Source organism: Dromaius novaehollandiae, chromosome Z, assembly GCF_036370855.1.
Source record: "Dromaius novaehollandiae isolate bDroNov1 chromosome Z, bDroNov1.hap1, whole genome shotgun sequence".
In the NCBI taxonomy this organism is placed as follows: Eukaryota; Metazoa; Chordata; class Aves; order Casuariiformes; family Dromaiidae; genus Dromaius; species Dromaius novaehollandiae.
This window is the reverse complement of record NC_088132.1, coordinates 73,456,667-73,479,219: the sequence shown is the minus strand read 5'-3', so window position 1 is coordinate 73,479,219 and position 22,553 is coordinate 73,456,667. Positions and strand designations below refer to the sequence as shown.

General features: G+C 42.0%; 1 protein-coding gene across 4 annotated transcripts in view; it reads left to right on the top strand.

Moving 5' to 3' along the window:
* LOC112988025 (phospholipid-transporting ATPase ID-like) overlaps positions 1–22,553 on the top strand; it is an 86,505-nt gene that overhangs the window by 42,532 nt on the left and 21,420 nt on the right. For all 4 annotated transcript variants that reach the window (XM_026108221.2, XM_026108220.2, XM_026108222.2 and 1 more), the window contains 12 exons: positions 423–521; positions 1,553–1,614; positions 3,226–3,298; positions 3,490–3,560; positions 5,178–5,260; positions 8,655–8,813; positions 9,748–9,836; positions 15,211–15,407; positions 17,131–17,339; positions 19,238–19,281; positions 20,852–21,017; positions 21,795–21,983. In XM_026108221.2, coding sequence (XP_025964006.2) covers positions 423–521; positions 1,553–1,614; positions 3,226–3,298; positions 3,490–3,560; positions 5,178–5,260; positions 8,655–8,813; positions 9,748–9,836; positions 15,211–15,407; positions 17,131–17,339; positions 19,238–19,281; positions 20,852–21,017; positions 21,795–21,983 — 1,441 coding nt within the window. The remainder of the gene's footprint in view (positions 1–422; positions 522–1,552; positions 1,615–3,225; positions 3,299–3,489; positions 3,561–5,177; positions 5,261–8,654; positions 8,814–9,747; positions 9,837–15,210; positions 15,408–17,130; positions 17,340–19,237; positions 19,282–20,851; positions 21,018–21,794; positions 21,984–22,553) is intronic.

Here is a 22,553-nt window from a genome sequence, read left to right as displayed (position 1 = left end):
CCAAGAGTTACCGAAACAGAAATAGAAGCATTTGAAGGTTCTGCACAGCAGGCCTTGCTCAGATAGCTCTGCGTCCCTCTCACCAGGCTTGCCCATGTCAGGGCCTCCAGCAAAAATCCACTGGGGAATTTGTAGTTCTAGTGGTACAAACAACAAGGGAGACCAATCCATTGCATTTCCTGAGAGCTCCATTTTTATATCCTAAATTAGAGCTTGGCTTGTAAGCAAAGCATGGTTTCCTTGGTTCTTCCACTTTGTGGGGGGACATATAAATGACAGGGCAGCATTACTGTCTTTATTCTATACTCAGATATGATAGAAAAAAATATAGTCTGTAGCTTTCACAAAACACAGTGTTTTATTTCCTTCTTTTTGCTGAACTGACAGGAAACTTCTCAACCCATATCTCTTTTTTTCTGCAGCTGATTCCTCAGGTTTCCTCATTGTCCTGGTTTACAACAGTGGTGCCCCTAGTGCTGGTGCTGGCTGTATCGGGAGTCAAGGATGCCATCGATGATTTTGTAAGATTACTGTCCTGCACTTTGGAGTTTGCCCATGATTCTTCAGGACTATGACTAAAGCAAACTACTGAAAATAAACACAGCCACTGGCACACAGTTGGAGAATTGGTCTGTGGCCAAGATGGGGTCTGAGATTAGATTCCCAAATCTATACTTCGTTACCTAAAAAGCAGCCAGAATTTCCAAATTGCTGCAATTCCAAACTGCAGCCCAGCAGCTCCACTGGCTTTCTCGGGAACTGGTTAGCATGTCTGAAAATGTGATAGAAATACCTGAATACAGGCACAGGAGTCTATTCTTAGGCTTCCACTTTGGAAAACTCATTCTCTGCCATCTAGGTCCTATGTGTGTGTATGGGGGAAGCATCCTGCTAGGAAAGCACATTTGGTAGGAAGTAAGTATACAACCTGTGTGTGATTTTTTGCCCAGCCTTGGCCGAAATTTGCTCCCATCAAAGCCAACGGTAAAAGTTCCATTGACTTCACTGAGTGATGTTAGGCCAAAGCCGAGTTTAGCACCTGATTTTCTCTGTTTTTTAGAATAAGTTTGACGCCCTAGCTTGGTCTGTGGGGACTCAGTGCAACTTTGTATGTAGGCAGACAGAGACATTATTGTGGAGTGTAAGTGGTCAGAGATGGTGATGTGCTCTCCCAGGAAGCAATACCAGAACATTTGTGGCCACTTTCTGTATCAGAGCAGAAGACCAAATTTCTCTGGGTACTTAGTTCACAAAACTGTGATGGGTGGGACCAACCCCGATGGAGTCAGGACTGTGCTAAGTGGCATGTAAGGCCTTACCCTCCTTCTTCCCTCCAAGCCCCATGTCACCTGTTCCTCTTTGCAGTCCACTTATGCCATCTCCTACTAGCTAAACATAATCTCAACTGTTACTCAGCTATGACTCTAATCTGTCTTTGCATTCATGCCTATAGTGTCATTGCCCATTTATGCCAGCTGTTAATGCACTGCCTACAGATCTTGTATGCTTGTTTTCCTGGAAATGTCTTTTAATATGCTGATCAACTTTTCAGAATCGACACAAAAGTGACAAACACGTCAACAACCGCCCGGTCCAGGTGATGATCAATGGCATGTAAGTCTTGTTTCTTCTGCTGTAATTTCAATGGAATATTTACCACTGGAAAGAGCATTTTCTTGCTATTTTGTGTGTCTGATTCCCGAAGAGCATTAAACAATTTAAAATGGAAGTTTCTTTCACTCTGTTTGTTCATAGTACTCAGTGCAATTCTGGGCTACTGTATCTGATTAGTGAATACAAAACACAGTATCACAATCAGTGTAGATGTTATGGCTATGCCCCTGCACATAGAAAAAGTAAACTATTTATTTTACTCATTACCTTAGATATATAAAAAGATATATATCTTTTTAAATAGGTGATGCCTTGAGAGTATCGTATTATTTTACTTGTTACCTTAGAGAGGCCAAGCAGGGCCATTTGTGTTTATTGTATTTATTTCTGAGCTAAGCAGAGCTAGACATAATCAACAAGTGATTTTAGATTAAAAAACATGAGTAACTTCTCCATACATGTCGTAATACTTTGAATGGGTCTACTTAGGCATGAAGTGCTTCTGTCTTAAAAGTATTCAAAAGATTTCAGCTGTATGTCTTAGGCATTGTACTGCTAGCCCTGTTTTTTCCTTCAGAAAGAAACAACAGAATCTTTGGCTTTCATGGCAGACAGATTAACTCTGTACTTGCAGCTCCATGGAGTCCAACTGTCCATACGACACAGCTGTTGACAGCTGTGAAATCCCTGGTGACTCTGTTTTTTTTCTGTGCTATAGATAGCAGTATATTGTGTAAACTCCAACAGATGCTCAAACAGTTAAAAATATAACTGGAAACTGAAGAATAGGAACATACTTTTTGTGTTTTCAGCTAAGTAAGCTAGTCTCTTAGTTTACTGTGTATTAGTTACTGTGTCTACTAAACACTTACACTGAAATACAAATTTGCTAATATTTTGTCTGTTTCAAAAAGCTTAGAAACCAGGTCCTGCCCAACTCTGACTGACATCAAATAAGAAAGGGCTGAGATGAGCTCAAGCTGGAATCCCAGTACTGTTTTGAAATAACACTTGATATTTTTCATCTCTAAGTTTTTTCAGATAGAGATAGCATGACTTGGTTAGGTTGGCACTTGCCGTTTAGCTGGACATCTTGAATAATGCTGTGAAGGCCATTGCAGGCACTGGCTTAACCAGCTGTAGCACCCAGATTCCTTCCCTTTTGACAGCCAGTCCCACACAGAGTCAGGATTGCTGCTCTGGCCCTTAGTCCTGCTTAGAAAAACTGGCAAAACTGGCAATTTTCCCAAGCATTTGGGATATCTATTACAATGAAGAAGAGAGTTCTTTATAAGCCAGTGTGGCTCTTTAGGGGAAGGGAGGGAGTAATCAGTCCAGACAGGACAGTGCACGTGGACTGTGTTGCTATTGTGGGGCCTGATGTCAACCTTGCATGTTTCACCACTTGAACACTGTTACTATCATTTGGTATAGTGATAGTCTCTTAGAGGTCAGCATGGACCACACCACAAACTGGCAGACCCTGCTCCATTTAACCTACAGTCCAATTCCTCATAGCACTTACAATCTGGCTTTAGGAGCAAAGCTGAGCCTCCTAGGTTCCCAAGCGTATTTGCTTTATGTGCTTACTTAAAAGGAGCTTTTTTGCAGGTTGAAGGATGAAAAATGGATGAATGTCCAAGTGGGGGATATAATAAAACTAGAAAACAACAACTTTGTGACGGTGAGTACAGTATCTCTCCATCATGTGCACAGTTAGTCTCTACAATTACTTTTCTCACTCACAAGCAAATTAGACAGTAGTGATGCTAACTGCCTCAGAGAGATGCAGTGTTCAGAAACCCTAAGTCGCATAGTGGTGCCATTGCTCTCTGACTGTATTAGCTCATGCCACATCTGTTTGTTTGTGTCCAGGCCGATCTACTGTTATTGTCGAGCAGTGAGCCACACAGCCTGACGTATATCGAGACGGCTGAACTGGATGGGTAAGTGAGCCTGGCCCTCAGGCACAATCACTGCTGCCCATGCAAGGCCAAATCTTGTGTGGTGATCCTTGATGCCACGAAGGCAAGCTATCTCTGTGTTTCCAGCACTGCCAAGTTCAGAGCTGAATCACAAAAGCTGTTGCCGTATATCCTGCTAGGTCAACGAGCAGGATTGCACATGGCTAGTAAAGATCGCTCATGTTCGCCTGCTGTTTCCTCCCTCATCCTATCTGCACTTTTTCCATACTGAGAACTGTTTAAATACAGTCTTTCCCTATTGGACATTTGCCTGCCCCAAACTCTTATCTGATAATTCTCCAAAGAGTTGAAAGTCATTTCAGCTTTCCTGCTAAGTGGGTTTATCACTAGATGGAAGCATAATTGCTTAGCTCCAACATGCCTCATGGAAAGATTGCAATGAGATCCATCATTTATTCAGTCAAGCAATTATCTGATGTAGGTGCAGGGTTAAATCAAAATGCACCTCTTTACCTACAATGGCTTTTGTAGCAATAGTTTTTTAATACCTAGAATAATCTTCAGGTAAGTGTCTTGAAAAATGATGTCTTCTGGTGGATACTCTTCACTCTTGCATGTCAAATGTCATATGGGGAGGTGCTTTGTACCCTCTGATTTTTAGTAACAGTTCTTCTGGCACTCAGAGTTAGTTTAAATTTGTTCCTGCAATATCTGAAGGCACCGGCAGAAGCCTTCTGGTTTTTATACCTGCCTTAGTCTTTTCTCTTAGCCAAATTATTTAGGTGAAATAATCACAATGAATAGCTCCAGTAATCTCCTATTGACTGCTATATCCGTGCACACAGCAAAGGCATCCAAACTTTGCTCACTCCAGGGCACAACTGGCAACTGGCCACAAGTCAGAGGGCTACAACTAATTTGTATTAATTGGAATAAACTGGAGCTGACCTCATCTTTATGACCCAGTTTGCATACCTTTTCTGCATTGCCTGGAGCCATCCTCAATTGTGGACTTTGGCCTTGCTTGAAGGACCAAGCAAGACGAGAGAGACCCAGTTGCTCCAGACAGCCCCTGCACACAGTTCTCTGGACTTTCTTCTTCTACTTTCTGCTGAAAATGAGCCTATAGCTCTGGTTCATACAAGTGCCAGGGAGTACTTCTAGGAGGCCCTGACCATGCGAAGTGCTTCTTTGACACTGCAGGACCCCCATTTTCAACTCACTTCTCCAGCTAACTAGTCCCAGGACTTCAGTACTCTTGAGGTCCAGAGTATCATGGCAGAAGATCCAGAGCTCTCCTATATGCTCAGATACCTCAGGACTGAGTGTGGTGTGAGTGGCAGGATAGACAGTGAGCTGCTCAGGGAGCTGTGATGCCTGGTGTTACACCTTGCAGTGGAATTCAGAAGACAGAAGTAACTCACCCTCTTTGCTAACATGTCCAGCGTTTCTCTGGACCACCTACCTTTGGAGCAGAAAGAGATAATGATATTGTTATAGTCAGCCAAAAAAGGCCCATGACAGCATGATCCATCAGATGTCTAAGGAAGAAGACTATCCTCAGGAACAGAAGTGACAGAAGTGACCTTTCAGGGAGAGCTGGACTGATTCTTTTATGTCTCATGTAATTTATTACAGTGAAACAAACCTCAAGGTGAAGCAGGCACTGACAGTCACTGCAGAGCTTGGAGAAGATCTTCAGAAACTGACAGAGTTTGATGGTGAGTCTACACAGCAAATTAAATTCCCAAAGCGTTTTCCCAAAAACCAAAGTCCAGAGAGAGACTGGGAGTCTTCCTTCCAGGCTACCCCCTGCTCCCTGCATAGGACTCCTCTGGATGTAGTAGCAATGAAACAGAAGTGGTACATTGCAGTCTGTACAATGGATAACAACAGTGTATATAGAGGAAAAGATTCCCCTTTGCTTGTAGGTCTCTCAGGTGCCAGGTGTGGATGTTGCATTAAAGCGCATTGGGTGCAAACTCTCCCTGTGGCTGCACACTCTTCTTTAGCATCTGTCTGTACGTGTTGAGAGTTCTTTTAATTGCGCAGTGGGAACTGTTTTCTCAACAGTATTGACATCAGACCAGTTTTACACTGATGTAACCATTAGCTTCTGTGAGGCTGCACTTCCTAGACACAGTGCTGATCTGAGGGCTAACTCTGCTCAGTGCACACATGGCACAGGACTGACTTCCCAGCTTTGCACTGCCAGTATTTCCCTGCTCTCTCAACACCACAACAAAGACAGTGTTTTAAAATATTTATAGACATATAATGCAGATGTGGTTAACGGACAAGGTGTCCTTTCTTAGCGCTGTTTTCTATACCATAAACATATAGCAGCACATATACAGAAAGCAGACAGATGTGTTGAGAAAAGAATAATCCATGCTCACACAGTTCTCTCTCTGGCGAGAGGATGGGAGAGCAGACCAGTTGATGTTAGCTGTGTTTTGCAGTGTCCTGCTGGCTTAGATATGAGGGCAGGACTGCAGTATGAGTCTGTATGGAAAAGGATGGAGTTGAGTGTTGTGTCCTTGAGAAGTTCTACAGACAGCCAGATTCTCAGGAAATGTTTTTAGATAAAGACAAAAAGCAAAATTAAAAAAAACCCTCTTGAAGTAACTAGATGATTTCAGGACAAATGGTGGAGATGTGGCAGAGATTTGGCATAGCTTGGAGAGTCTCTGGTAGTACTGTCCAAAAGCATGGGCTTTTCCTTTAAATTCTACATTGAGATTTTATGAAAAAATGTGTCTCCTCTCAGCTGAGTGACTACTTGGTGCATCAGGAATTCTTTGAAGTTAGGGCTGAGGTTCTGAGTGTTTTAGGTCTTGAGAAATATGTTCTTACAGGTGCCATTAGAAGCTTCACATTAATAATCCCAGTTGCGTGTCTAAATTATTTTCCTGAATAGCCTGCAGTGTGTATCAATTTTGGAAGCAAAATCGTTATTCTAAATCATTTTTCAAAAATCTTCTGTGTAATGTTATCTAAGGTTACTGCAATTTTGAAACTGCATAATTATAAAATGTTTCAAAATCATCTTGAAAATTAAAACTTATCTAATATTTATTTATTCTTTAAATCTCTATTTTAGTTATGTTGTAAATAAAAGTGGCTTCTTTGCAATACTTAAAATGAATAAAATGTTTCCCAGGATGATTTATATTTGGAAGAATACTTGGAAGAGTGCCTGGAATCAGACCTAACCTTGCATTTCCCTAGCTAAGCTCTGTAGAAGTATTTAAATATTTATATAACTCTTTATCAAATTACTTCTTAGGACAGGAAGAGAGAAAAGGGTTGAGCAGCTAATAGAGGCACTGAATGGAATGCTTGATGTCAGTTATGTTTGTTGACATTGTGATGGTTCAGATAAGGGAGATACATGCAAAAAGATGAGCTTCTTTATTTGATTTGGGGAACTGGGAGATGAGAAAGGAAACAATACTTTTCATTTACCTACCACTAATTGCATGTAGGCTTTGCAGTATTGACATTCAGATACCTTCTTGCTCTTAATGGTTGCCGGAGACAGGAGGCATGGTGTCTTGCTGAGGTATCTTCAGCTATAGAGTTACCAGAGTCAGTGCAGCTATATTGGGTGAATCTCTAGAGCATCTCACTTTTTGGTGACCAATCTGACTTGGATGAATCTCTTCTGATTTCACTATCAGCATATCAGTAATGTGGATCCACCCAATCTACCCACTTAACTGGAAAGCAGCTCTGGATGTTAACATACGAAGTACTCACACAAGCACTGTCCTGGAATTAGCATGAGGAGAGGCACACTATTCCTGGGGAGGGATCTTCAGCTGCCAAGTCATGCCCCGGTTTTGGTTTACCAAAGTTTCATTGTGTTCTGCTTCAGGTTACACTGCAAAACCTCTGTTTTCTCTGTGCTTTTCAAGTGTTGCAGGGGTTGTAGCGAGATAGGCCTGGTTAGTCTAGACTTTTAGAGATTTTGGAGTTCAGGTATGATTGCTTTTAGATTAATTAGATCACAAAGTAGAAGATTATCATAGTTGTTAGTATGGGCTCTGATGTCATATGTGTTTTAGAATTTCCTAATCACTTCATCTGTGAAGTCTTATAACTTGTCTGCACTAGAGTGTAGCTACTTTTCTACAAAAAGAACATCTGTTCTTGATTTTAAAATTTGCAGTGATGGAGACACTACCATCAAACTTAATGTACTCTTTTCTGGATTTCTCTAGATTTTGCTTCCAATCTTTTGAGCTTGATGTGTTTTGTCTGAGAACAGCTGGAAGAACTGTATTCTAGGCAAATGCTAGTCCTTATGTAGATATTTGCAGTCTGTGATCAAAATATCTTACATCTGTTGATAAACAGAATAGAACGAGCTGTTGGAATCCCTTTTAATAAGTGTATTTTCCAGTTCTTTCCAATACATCCCCTAGGCTCTTTGAATCTTTAGATGTTGATGATTTTTATACTGAAATATCTATGTTGACAGTGTTGTGTGAATAAATGTGAAATGTGGAAATAGAAACAGTCTCTCCAATGACATACAGTGTCAGCCGCAGAGCCAAAGGTACCAGCTTCTTTTTTCAGGTGCCAGTGGTATGAAAGAGTTGAAATTAGAAAACAGTGAGCAAAGACACCTCACTTAATTACTCTCTTGCAACCTTCAGGCATTGATTTTCTCATTTGGGCTCCTGCAGGTTTTAAAGAAGATGGAATAAGAATTATGTGAGGTCAGCAATTGTTATCTAAAATTATCCAGTGACATCCTACTGCTATGAACTTGCTATAGAAGGATTAAAAGTATGTTGCTGGTTCAATGTTTCTTCTCACTCACATATAAGGAGTGGAAACTTTGTGTTGGACTCTCCCAGTACAAAATTGCTATGTTCAGAGACTAGGATAAACCCAGATCCATTGTGGCCCATTCGATTATGACATGAAAATAGGTAAGAGCAATATCCCAAAACATAAATAAATATAAGATAAAGGATGGGCATGACAGAGCCAGGAGGTGGGCTGCAGCAACATCTGGGGAACAGCTGGGAATGCAGTATGTGTTGACTGACATATTTCTAAGCTAGGAAGATTTTCACCATCTTCTATCTTCCTTTTTTACAGGTGAAGTCAGATGTGAGGCACCAAATAACAAACTAGATAAGTTCACAGGAACTTTGACTCTTCGAGGAGAGAAGTATGCCCTGGACAATGAGAAGATGCTGTTGAGAGGCTGTACTATTAGGAACACAGAGTGGTGCTTTGGTCTCGTTATTTATGCTGGTAGGTCGAAAACTCAACATGTACGTTGTGAGTTGAAGAGCACAGCAGCATTAGCATGTGAACACATAAAACACAGTAAGCACAAAGCAACCAAATATTTTCCTCTTCAGAAAATTTGTTTTTATCAGGTACAAGAGCAAGAGCAAAACTATACATGTGATCCCTTGACTGAACTCCAGGCTAGAAATTTTGCATACTATGGGGGATTTTAATCTGGAAATTTTTTATAGTGGTCTGTAAGAGAAATTTGGATTGCAAATCCTACAGTACAACATCCAATTCCATCTTGATGGAGTACTTTTGTAAGCAAAAGCAGTCTCTTGTTCCATAAACTCATGCAGCAAATAACATGAAAGAAATCTTGATTGATCAATAAATAAGGGAGAATTTAAGAATTACATCTGTTTAAGGATGTATTGGCCAATAGGAGACTTTCTGCATCTCCAGGCATGTACAAAACTTCCAATTTTAAGCATTTGATTTAAAATTCCATATCAGTTCTACATGATTGCAATCCCTATTGAAATATCAGGATCATTAGTGATATTACTGTAGACTATTAGATATTTTTATGAATGCTTTTTATGAGTGAAGAATTTCTGTTGTTTCTATAGTGCTATAGACATTTGAGACAATGTGTAATATATCACTAATAGTAAAGCTGAAAGGAAGGCTTGACTATTGACAGAAGAGAGCAGGATCAAAATCCAGAATGAATGGTTTTATATATGAGTCTCTCCAAACAATCTAAAGCAAGTGATTTAACCTTTTTCTGCCCAAGTTTCCCACCAACACTGTCAACTATATGCACCTGCCTTTCAAGAAGGCTGTGATGGATATTTGTGTTGTAAAAGCACTGTGAGACATCAAAGGGAATGACCTTTTGAACTGTTAAGCATTGTTACTAGAAATCATGACTGTATTTGGTCTTCAGGGCCAGACACCAAACTGATGCAGAACAGTGGAAAAACAACTTTTAAACGGACAAGCATCGATCGGCTCATGAATGTCCTTGTGTTAGTGGTAAGTCTAATTAATTTGTCTTCATTTCTTCAGATGTGCTCATAATTTCTGAATGCTCCATCTCTTTGTCCTCACAAGTGAGGGGATATCAGAAGTGACTAATGATAGAAAGAGGAATTTTGTAAAAATCTATTAGCATACAGAGTTCTGCAGTGCCTCGGCCAGCCCATCTTCAAAACAAGGCCATTACATTGACAGCGTTACAGACCTTTCTTCTGAGCTTTTCATTTCCTGCTCTCTCTCGCTCTCCCTCTCTCCACATTTTCTTTTGTGAGAATCACTTTGAAGCTTGCAAATGCTTTTTTTTCCTGTTAATTTTGTCATTTTCTATTTAAATAAACATTAGCAGTTCTCCCTCTTCTTGATGATTTCTTGGCATCTTTGGTGATATCTGTACAGGACTTGGTAATCAAGTCTGTTGATGTACATAATGCTAACTTCTGACTTAACACATTAAGGTAAAATGTTAGATATGGTCTCGTTAACATCCAGAAACTGGTGTTTTCAGCAGCTGGTGAATTTGAGAACACTAATGTTGTATAGCAGGTAAGCTCCACAGATTAGAAGACATCTCAGACTTCAGGTTTAAGCTTGTCAGCAGTTTTAACAAATGGCAAACTTTTCTACCTGGAGATAGTGAATTTTCTACAGAAACCCTTCCAGGACTTTACCACTTGAGCTAAAAGCCACTCAGGCAAGGGACTGTTTTGGTTGCTACTGCCAATCTTCAGAGACGTGCATTCTGACCCTGCTTTAATCACTGTTTTTTTGAAGAAAAGCTATTTAGTTGCAGGCTTTTATTTTCCTTTGGATGCAATTTTGTTATGCTTTTTCTGTCATGTTCCACTGCCTTCCCTTTCGCTTACGGGAAGGGCTGGCCACTCTTATGGTCACCTCTTCCTACAAGTGCCTACTGTTCCCTCTTCTTCCCTCCTGCCCTTGCTCTCTGGCCAAGCTGGGGCCGGTATTCATCCCCCTGGTGCTGGAGCAGGCCCTGGGGAGGAAAGAGCTGGAAGCCTCCCACAGCAGCCTGCCCATTACAGCCCAGTACAAGGCCCTGTGGCTGGCTGTCCTGAGCTCTGCCTTCCCCTCGGTGGCTTTGCGCCTCTTCAGCATGGGGGCTTACAGCGCATACATCTCCAAGCTTCTCCCTCTCTCCATCCTTGGCACTTTATCCCAGGCCCTTCCCTCCTGTTTTTAGTCAGAATTGCAAGAACTCTTTTCTTTAGCTGCTTGGGGATAGGAAAAGTTAGTGGACAGCTGTGTCCCTGCCAGAACACAGTCTGTGCGTAGCATGCTGTGAGACTGCAAATTGTACCGAAGCGGCACCAGTGAGACTGGCTCCCAGAGCTGTTAAAGTGGCCTCCTGAACATGTGCATGTGCATGTTTGCTGTAAAGCAATGTCACTGCACAGAGAGCAACTCCAGGGTCATCTTCAAGCACTCCTGAGTCCTTACTCAGTGTACAGTAAGGACATTCACTCCCTTGACTTTAGCAACATTACTCCTATCTATGCCAAGTGAAACTCTTGCATACCATCATTAGCATGTTTCCCTCGGTGTGTTGTCCCCTCAGACTTAGGGGGGCACAGAAAACAAGGAGGTTTGTGCAGCAGGAGTGCCTTAGGTTCAGAATTTTGCAGGTGTTTCAAAAACTTCGCATTTTCTTAGGTGTCCTGTTGTGATGCAGCTGGGAAGGAGGAGAGGTTGCAGGGTCAAGCTGTATGGGATCCCCAGTGCGAGGAAACAGAGCAGAGAGAAACTGAGCAGGGAGCTCAGGATTTAGCTCTAGATTAGGGTTTGCCCGCTCTTCTTTCACAAGTTAAGGGTCCCACCCAGAGCTTTCAGACTGTTTGGGCTTTCTTTGTAAACGCGAACAAGATGAATTTAGCTCCTGGCTCTGTTTTAAAAAACTGAGGGAGTTGCAGTTGATTGCATCAGCCTCTGCCTAGGTTCTTGGGCATTGATGGAGCCAAGTGTATGTTTTTCTCTTTTATGCATTTTTAAGGCACCTAACATTGTGGTGTCTAAGTACAGTTCTGTTCTGCCCTAACCACCAGGTTCTTCATACACCAAAGGGAATGTGGCATGAGGTCCTTTCAGTTCACTGGGTGGTCAAAGTGTACAAAGCACAGTCATAAAAAGAGGCAGTGTGTTGCAGTCTTGAGTTTGGAAATACAAAGCAGCTACAGCTTGCTATAAATAGCTCATTTTACGTGAAATGAAACTTGTTCCATGTTAACACAGGCAAAGCTATTTTGTGTTTAATTGTCCATGAAGCTTCCAGGGATAAAACAGTTTTTAAGCAGGCTGTCCAAATACAGTCCTGGTTAAATGTAGCCCTTGTGTGTCTCAACAAGGGTTAATCAGGAATAAACCTTTCCATATGGAAAACATATTTTTTTTCATGTTTTTCCCCTGCAAGACTCTTTGGCAGCATAGGACTGAAATCAGAGGGAGAGGAACACAGTATTTCTCAGAGATCTCAAAAAGAAGTGAATGTTCCTCAGCTGAGGACACACCCGCCAGCACCACAAATGTGTTTTGCTGTAAGACTTGCTTTTTCTGTGGGCTTGGGTAAGCACATTTTCAGAGAAATGGAGCTGTCACTGTTGGCTTTAAATGCCTTATTGCTTCAAATCCCAGAAAGGACCTCAAAGTGCCAATAAATAAACTGAAACAGTCATAGACTGACATGAAATGTCTGTCAAAAGTCATCTTCTCTTTACGAAAAAACCCATGCTCAGTCCTGCAGAGGATACATCACGAGCACTGCATGGTCTAGTCACAGAGAGAGAGGATGTTCACAGTGGGAAGCCCCATGAGCGTGTGCAGGTCTGTGATCTGATTTATTCACATCCTTCTCTTACAGAAGCTGTGGTAATGATTACAACATCCTGTACACAGTTGTTTCTCCTTATGGAAATTAATCTCTGGGGCTGCTGTTGGGTCAACAGCCCAGTCTTTCACATTTGTCTCGAAGTAAATAGTGTGTTAGCAATCCTTGTATAAGCATTAGTGTTACACACAAATCAAACCAGTTATGGATGACAGCAGATATACAAAATGTAAATGAAGCAAAATGTATATAAAGCAAGTGCAGTAGTTGAGCCCAGGGACAAGAGCTGCTGTGATATGGGAAAGTTCAGCTGCTGTCCTGCCCCATGTTTATTTCTGCTGCTAAATCATTTTTTTTCCACATTGAACTTCCTACATAGAAGATGATGTTCTAAAAACTGACAATTTTTAACCTGTGGGTCCTCAGCCAGGAATCTTTCAGGGTATAATGGTAAAAGAGCCAGCTAGCTCTTCTGATTCCTTTATTTTGCAAGAGACAAGGTCTCCAGAGGGAGATAATATCTTTCATTTATTTCTAGAAAAATGGACAAGCTTGTCTGTTTTCTTCATCTATGTCCATCACCCATCCCCAGGTCATGCCTCTATTATATCCTTAGATCATCATGATTATAACAGCAACTTGTAGTCTGTTTTTAGTGCCAGTCACAGAGGTTGAAAAGCTCCACATCATATCCCTTACTAGTTGTCTCCATTTCACCAGTGGAGTAATTTAATAGGCTTTCTGGAATTCAGTAGAAAAGCTACTACTGGTGTGGGAATAAATTGGTCTCCTGAGAATGAGCCCAGCACCTTTACTTAGTGCAGTCCTTCTTTAGTGTCTTCTTGATATTAAACTGATTTTGGTAGGGTATGAACTTTTAACCAAGTGATTCAAATCACTCCCTAAAGGTATCCTTCCTCCCCTCATAGTTTACCTCAGCAATATAAATATCAGCTTTATGAGCAAAAGTTTCTCTGTTTGTACCTCAATTATTTTTTAAGCAGTTGTGTTGTAATATGACTTGCTACGTGGCCTTATACATGACGGCCCAATTTGCTGGTATTTCCCCCTTAATGACCATACTTGCAAGGGATGATGTTTAATCCCCTATTGTGCTGCCAGCTGATTCCGTGTCTTCATGTTTTTATTAGGATGTTGGTCATGTTAAGTCAAATATTTCAAAAAGTCCAAATGTTCTGTATCAACAGAACTGCTTTTATCATCATTTCTCCAGGAATGATGTCATGCTAGCTGCAGTTTTTCTTTCCCACGGTCACCATTTCTACCTTTCAAATATTGGAATTATGTTGGCAGATTTTCAGTATAGTGGAGCTTCCCAGCTTTTCAAGCATTGTTAGAAATTAACTCTACTGGTTAAGAGAATTTCTCAGCCAGTTCCTTTAAACTTACCTGGACCTTCTGTTTTGACAGTGCTTATTATTAGCACGTATAGCTACATATTGTTCCTTGTTACAGAAGGTAAACTGTCTTTTTCATCTGCTACATCATATGGGATAGATACATCCTTCTGCTTTATTTCAAATGAAGAAAAGAAATGTCTGTTGAACATGACTGCCTTTCCCACATCTCTGAGTTTACTGTTTTCTTTGTATTATATATAACTATTAGATATTCATAGTTCAATAATTCTTTACTGTTTATATTAATTTCTCTTAACTTCCCTTCTTTCCCTTCTTTTTGTATTCATTTCCAAATAATTGTATTGCTATGTTCTTTTAACCAAGAAATGCTTTATGACCTATGTAATGTTTCTGTGCCTATGGAATGGTGTTCCTGAGCAATTCCCATTTTTCACTGAGGTGTTCCACTTTGAAATTCTGTTCCCCCTTGCTGTGCCACTGGTTGCTTTAGGCTTCAGGAAATAGGCTTCTTTAAAGTCCAAAGATACACATCACTGGTTAGTGCTGCTCTCTGTTTGCTCAAAAGAAATGTAATCAGATTGTGATGGCAGGTACCAAGGCAACTGTTAGTTCTGAGTCAGTGATTAACTCTCCTTTGACCATCAGAATGGTATCCAGTAAAGAATTCCAACTTGCTGAGTGCAGGACTTGCTGTATTAAAAATTATCCTTAGTATTTTTTTCAGAAATTGTGAGAAAAACTTTGTTCTTAGCCCATGATACACCCAGCAAATGGCAAGGTAAGGTGCTTCGTGAGGTTTCTGTTCCCAAGTGTGCAGCCAGATGTTTGAGAAGTAGCAGCTCAACTCACTCAACTCAACCCAGATTTGATATTCTGTAGCCAGCTGCCCACGAGCACCTCATTTTAGGTCTCTACTTGGAACTTAAATTCCCATATGTTCGATGCCTTGTGATGCCGAATCAGCAAAGAGACTGTACAGTGTAGTTCTGTCTTTGAATTTAATTGTCATGCTTTTGCTCTTTTTCCTCCTTCATCTACAAACCATTTTCATGTGATTCAGGCTATCCAACCCAATCTGACTAGGGTCCTTTGATTAACCTGTACATAATAAATTCCTGGTTTCTAAAATGCAGTATCTTTGTTGTTTTTGCAGATCTTTGTGTTTTTAGCACTGATGTGTCTTATCCTAGCCATTGGCAATGGCATCTGGGAGCATGATAAGGGCTACTACTTCCAGGTCTATCTGCCCTGGGCAGAAGGTGTCAGTTCTGCCTCCTACTCTGGCTTCCTCATGTTCTGGTCGTACGTGATCATTCTAAACACAGTGGTGCCAATTTCGCTCTATGTCAGGTATGTGCCTGAACCTCGTTTCATGTTTCATCTTAGGAGAGTTTTGACTTCTACCTTAGTTGGGAGCAGCTCTTTTCCCAATACATGAATGAATTACATTGTGGGTATGACACACAGCCAAGGCCAGCTCTGTGTGCCACTGCCACCTAATGAGGACCCCTGATGGCCACTGCTTTTTTTGTGGGTCTTGACTAGTCAGAATAAGCCTGATGTGGTGTTAAAGAACAGGGGGCTTAACCTTCTTCTCCTTAATTCCCCCATTTATTTGTCAGTGTCTAATATCATCTTGTTGGATAACTGCACACCACAGCGATGTTCTTCTTTCTGTTGCCTTGGGCGAGCTCTGCTAAGGCTGGAGCTGGGATACCAGTGAGGTCTTGGAGAGGAGAGGATGACTTTGCAGTTTAAGGGGAGGTTTTCATTTAGGATGCTATGACAGGGAGACTGGAAACCTGTTACCAATAGCACCTTGCTCTCTCATGGTTACGCTGCCCACCAAAGAAAGTGAATGTCACATTCTGCAATGTGGCTGTAGGGCTCATGTGAGGAGTGGATTCTAGATATGTATGATGTTTAACCAGGCTGAGGATCTGCTGTCCTTAGCGCAGTATGAACAGAGAGAATGTCATCACTTGCCTCGAGAATGTAGTGCTCTGTTGGTTACTGCGGATAGGCAGGCAGGGGTAAAGGGCAGGCAACATGCTTGTTGTGCTTTTGAAACCCTTAGGCTGGGATGTAGACTGACTTGGCCTGGGTAGTTTTTTGTTTGACTCTAACTCTTCAGGGAGCTTTGCTACTGACTATAGAGTGAATTCTTGGTGTATAATTCATAGAGATCATTCGTGTAAATTTTGTGATGTCAGACTGCAAAGGAAAGCTCATAGCTGCTGGAGATACCCTTTCAATAAAGCTGCTGAGAGGGGCACAGAGTTGTGCTCAGGGTTAGGAGTTTGGAGGTTGCATTCTGAGACTCTCTTTTGTGTTAGGAAATATGAAGAATTCATTCCATTCCTGTCTAGTATTTCACACCGCCGACAAAATGGAAATTCATGTTGTCTGTGTGCTGATAAAGCTCCATGATTGTATTAAATTACACAGTGACTGAGTTGTTCTGGAAGTCTGGGCTGCTTCAGCCATGGCTGTACTCAAGCCTCGGCATCACAGCCCAGCTCAGCTCAGCTCAGCCCAGCCCAGCCCAGAGTCTGCTGAAAATGCCTTCAGTCTGATCACCGCTCCCTAAACTGCACCAAATGAAACACACTGCTTCTGCTGTCTCACTCTTTGGTCCAATGACATGGCCTATGCACAGCCTATTTGGTGTGCAGTGCTGCCGCTCATTCACAGTGGGATTAATGAAGCTTTGAGGGAATCTGGGTGTGAGTGATTTCTTGCTGTTTTTTTAAACTTGGTGTCCAGCCTAAGGCTTTCTGTCACAGAAGAATGGCCCTGGCAGAAACAAATACCGACTGAAAGAAAGCATCAGATGTTTAAAATTTCTTATGTACTTCTGAAACTTTTCAAATATATTTATAAGTTGTTTTATAAATAAAGGAAAGGAATTTACCACAAACCTAACCATTTTTTTCAACTGGTCTTACTTCAGCAGTGCTTAGCATATAGACTCTTTGAGATGCTCATGTCTTTCAGACTTTAGTGCTTAAGATAAAGATCTTGTCCCTTAAACTAATGAATATTTCATCACCTTCTTTTCCTCTTTCACCAGTGTAGAGATTATACGCTTGGGCAACAGCTTCTACATTGACTGGGACCGTAAAATGTATTACCCAGTGAATGACACACCAGCTCAGGCCCGTACAACCACACTCAATGAAGAGCTGGGGCAAATCAAGTACATCTTCTCAGACAAAACGGGAACTCTCACTCAGAATATCATGTGTTTCAACAAGTGCTCCATCAATGGCAAATCCTATGGTATGATATCTGTTTGTCTTATTCTCTGGGTTTTATTCCATTATATGCCTCAGTGCACAGACACTAAAATGATGTCTAGAAGAGACAGTCTTGTAAGAAGTGGGACAAACTTAAATGGCATTATGTGAGAATTACTGCTTTGAAGTGGTGGGTGGTTTCTGATGCCATCAGGCCTGGAATGGGCACTGATATGCTGATGCCAGGATGTTTGGTCTGTCTGTCTGTCTGGATGTTCCCCTCTGCAGGGGAAAGTATCCTGTATCCTCCAGTCCTCCTGACCACACACGTTTGTTTGACTTGTGTGTTATGCTCAGAAAAACAGGTTTGGTTTATTGTCCTACTCCAGCTGCAGTGATCAAGTGCAAGGCTGTCTGTCAGGTATTCCTGGACAGTCCTGATTACATCATTTGCATATCTTAATATCATTTTTATGAACATTGATTCTCCTTTTTGCCGTCCTGGTACCTCCCTTTTTTCTGTCCCACTATCCTCCTAAATGAAGAACCTGCCCCTAATTACTTTTTCCCCATTGGTCCCAGTTTTGCTACATCTGTACCTGCATTTGTCTTTTCTGATATTGCTGCCTAGGTGATCTCAGGCTAATATGGTGTTATTGATATTGTTACCTAGGTATTGTTAACCTTGCAAGACTCTACCCCCGAAAAAGGTCCCCAGTATTTCCCTCCAACTATCTGTGACATTCAGCTGTTTCTCACATAACTCCCTCTTAACCACTTGTGAAATCAGCCATCCATCACAGCTCTATCCGTAACTTTTGTCAGCTTCTCACACAGTTATCTCTTGTATTCAGCAATTTCTTATGTCATGAGCAGTGCTTTTCCATATCCTGTTCAGGTAGTTTAACCTTAGGCCAAGGTCTATTCAATGGCTTAGGTATTTTTCTGCAGCCGTAACTATTACTTCATCTACTAGGAGAGAGAAAAGGTTGTCAGGAGTTGCAAAAAATGGGAAACAAAAGTTGTTAGCTCTGTTTGATCCTGATAGTCATTGGCTTAACAAGCTCGTTCATTGTCTGGTCCAGAACAGTTTTCTCCATACTCCTCAGGAGGTGCCAAGGATTCACAAGCTTCTAATTGATTAACATCATTATACTGCTCCAGAGAAATTAGTCACAGCTTATTTGTAAATTGATGTTTGTTGTGCCTGTGTCAGACCTGCTGATGGACTAGTGTGCCAGAAAACTTGTCTTTTTTCTCAGTGCTATTAGTTGGTCCAATAGAAGAAGTTGTTTTTTCCTATAAATCTTGCTTTGCTTATATCTGTAGACCATCGTATCTACAATAGCACTACTATGCTAGCCAGCATTAGTACTGCTAATCAGAGTTTGAGAAATAGTCAGTCTGTTTATTCCTGTCTTATAACTGACTTTTCCAAAGTGGATGTTGCCATGGAATATAAACATAGGATGTGGGTTCAAGAAATGAATGGGAAATATGCAGAAATAAAGCAGACTATTTCCTGTTGTTTTTTAAATGCTTAGCTTCTTCCTTGTAATATGCTTCTTTGGATTGCCTGCTCAGGTGCATTTGGGAAAGCCATAACAGAAAGGATGAACTGTCTCTGCTGCCTGGGAAGGTACTCTGGAGGCTTAGGCTTTCCATTGAGAAGGAGGTGCCTAAAGGTCTCTTGGCTACAGTTCCCAGGGGATAAACTCATATGCAGTTGAGATGAGATTCTGGATTTTGTCATGGACTAACAAAGGGACAGATTGATATGAAGCAGCAGTCCTCAGGCTTCATGTCAAAATCTGTGTGGTTGTTGAAACTTTTTAACTTGATCCTAGCTTTAAAACTTTAACTAGTTCCTGTGATAGACAGGCTCAGAGACTGCACTCAGCTGGAGTTTGTGGCTATAACCCCAGTCTCTCTTGCTTTCAGGTGATGCGTATGACCTGGCTGGCCAAAGAATAGAAATAAATGAGGTAAGTGCTCAAGTACTGACTGGGCAGGCTCTGTGCTTTCTCCATAGGTGCAAGTGGACTCTTGGTATATTCCACCCAGGCACAGTACATGCTCATGGTCCTCGATCCTGACGACAAGGAGGTCTGTCCTGATGGGCCTCAGAGGATTGTCAGAGTTGCATTCCCCTTCAGTAGGCTTGGTTTAAACCTGCAGGGAGGGCATCCTGAGTGCCTGCTATTCCCTCAGCTTCACATAGCATCCTACTGCATGCCCAGCTCCTCTGAACACTTGGCCTTTGCTTTTGTTGGAAACCTGCACATTGGTGAATGTTATTATCCTTGGCAGTGAATTAAAGTTTTAGCTGGGAATCAGTGAGTTCAGTAAGAAGGTCGCTGTCAAATTCTCCTAATGCCTGGACATTGGAAAGTGTGGAAATGAGTGGCCTTCCCATTTCTATCTACCCTCTGCTTGCTGTCACAAACTTGCCTGTCTGGGATTTCATTGCCTAAAATGTTTGAAAACTGTATGCAGTAATCCAAGTAACAAATGGCAAGATGATGATAAAAATCCCACTCCTCATTCCAGTGATTCATTTCCAAGCCCTTTAAAACTTAAATTATTCATTCAAATTGGCTATTTGTACTGAGCACTGTGCCTACAGACTGCCCTTGCTCAGGCAACAAAATGCGAAGGGCTGTTTTGCTCAGGGAGAGATGCCGATTTGCTGCCAACCAGCTGCCTGGCAGCTCCTCCTGCCCCTGCTACCCCACAGAGCAGAATCTTGCAGGCTGAAGGGCTGCTTCTCACACATCCACGGTGTAGCAGTGTCGGGAGCTTGTTGTGCCGGCTAGTGGGGGAGCAGAGGGGGCTGTGCTCTTTTGGTAAGTGCTAAATGTCAGCTTGCGCAGGTCAAAAGCATGACTCCCATCCTGGAAACTCTGAGCACTCCAGGGATGGGGCGTGAGTCTGAATCGTCCTAGGCAGGCTCAGCAGTACATTCCTGCATGACACATCATGCTTTGAGCTTCTGGCTCTTTCTCTGCTACGTTCCACTCTGATTGGGACTCCTTGTTTGAGGCAAAAAGGGCAGTGCCTGTGCAGTCGAACCTTTACATCACTTGTCTGCCATCCTCTTCCATATATTTTTTTCCTGCTGTGGGAGAATAGGGAGCACAATCTTTTGAATTGTTTTAAATTGGGCGTCCACATTCCCTTGTTGCTGACAGCCATTGAGATCAGGAGCATAATGGCTCCAAACAGGCTTGTGTTGTAAAGGCAGGCATTTCTGCACTACAGAAATCCTTTAGCAGGTATCCTGTAGGAGTATTTGCTTAGTACAGGAGGCATCTTCAGCTAATCAGGTTATCAGCTGGAGTGCTGCTTTGAAAGGCACCTCAAGTGCCTGTCCTGTTCTGTGATTCAGTAGCTTACATGGCCTCCCATTTATTTAGATTCATCAGCCTCTGTTGTGAACAGTGCCATAGGAGAGGGATTTTTGTAAAAGTAAGGAAGAGAGGGGGATATGGTGGGTGGTCACTGGTGTACAGAGATGTAAGAGCTTTACAAATAATGCTGAACAATATTTTTCAGAAAACAGAGAAGGTTGATTTCTCGTACAACCAGTTAGCTGACCCAAAGTTTGCCTTCTATGACCACAGCCTGGTTGAAGCTGTGAAGCTGAATGATGTCCCGACACATAGGTTCTTCCGGCTTCTCTCACTTTGTCACACAGTGATGCCAGAAGAGAAGAAGGAAGGTGAGGACTGTTGAAGGCACCAGACTGAATGGCTAATGTCCAACGTGCATCACAATATGTCTTTTCTCCACAAAAGCTGTTACTGTTCCTTTTGACCCCCCTGGTGATTTTTTGTAGTATATGGCTACATGCAAATCTGTCTCTTTGGAGGTGCCACGTGGGAAGATCAGTGCCCCCACTCCTCATGTGTTTCTTTGGTGGAATGATACTAGTGCAACCACCACATCTCTGGAGTTTGGAAATTGCAGTGCCACAGCTTCCCCAAGAAGATGCGTAGATGCTTTGCCTCACTCTGCCTCTACTCTGCACCAACTCCTATAAAGAGCAGAGCATATGCCACTTAGCCACTGGAGGCTCATTAGCTCTTCTCATCCAGTGTTCCTGCAAGTACTGGCCCTGTTAGGATGAAGTTCCATCTTTCCTGGTGCTTTAAAGGCTAGAACCATGAATACATGTAAGGTGAAAGTACTGATGAGAAAAACATATGCGGATGTAACTAGAAGGCATTAAACCCAAGGAAGTTGCCCTCCCAGTGAGATTCCAAAGAGAGTGATAAAGGCCCCCAAAAGAGGCTAGGGTCTCTCTTGCACTGGCCTGGAGAGTAGGGTGGATGGAACTGTATGGAGAGTTGTGGTCACAAGGTGCTTTTTAGTGCTACGTCTTTGCAGATAGACAGAAGAGCAGATGGCTAACTGCTATGGAAGGTCTTTGATCTTATATTTGTTTAGCCTCAGGAGCAAGGCAGAAGTGATACTACTTTTTTTTCTTACATGTCAGGTAACTTGGTGTATCAGGCCCAATCTCCTGATGAGGGAGCCCTCGTCACTGCTGCCAGAAACTTTGGATTTGTTTTTCGGGCTCGCACACCGGAGACCATCACTGTTGTGGAAATGGGAGAAACAAAAATCTACAAGCTGCTGGCTATTCTTGATTTCAACAATGTGCGCAAGCGAATGTCTGTTATTGGTATGTCCCCCTCAGTCCCTTCTTTCCTTCCTGACTTTTTATGCTCTCAATTTTGCCCTTGTTCTGCTTTGATGCCTTTCTCAAGAACAGCTGCTTTGTATCACTTTCTGAATAACATTTACTTCTGAGTGTTTGAGATGGGTATCCTCAACCATTCAGTAACACAGCAACAGTGCTAGATAAAGATCTAACCCGCGTAGATGGGAGGACATCTTCACAGCTGGGCGACTATGATAGAGCAGCTTCTTGAAGACACTAGGCTCATCTCATCTCCTTCATAAGAAAGCAGGAACCTACTTCCTTCCAGTCAGCTTCAAAATTATCAGCGAAAGCTGAGGAAGTGGGAATTGAGAAAGAAAAGACAAGTAGAGAAATCCAATTTCCCACAATGGAAATGAAGAAACAATTCAAGAAACCTAGTGTAGCCTTTATTAATCTCGCAAAGTCCTCAGATACTTTAGTGACTGGGATGGCATAACTGTAACAAGAGAGTGGCAGTACCTTTACTGGCAGCAGGACTGGTTCTCTAAGAACAGACTGTTTTTGTCTTTTGAACATACATGTCCTCCT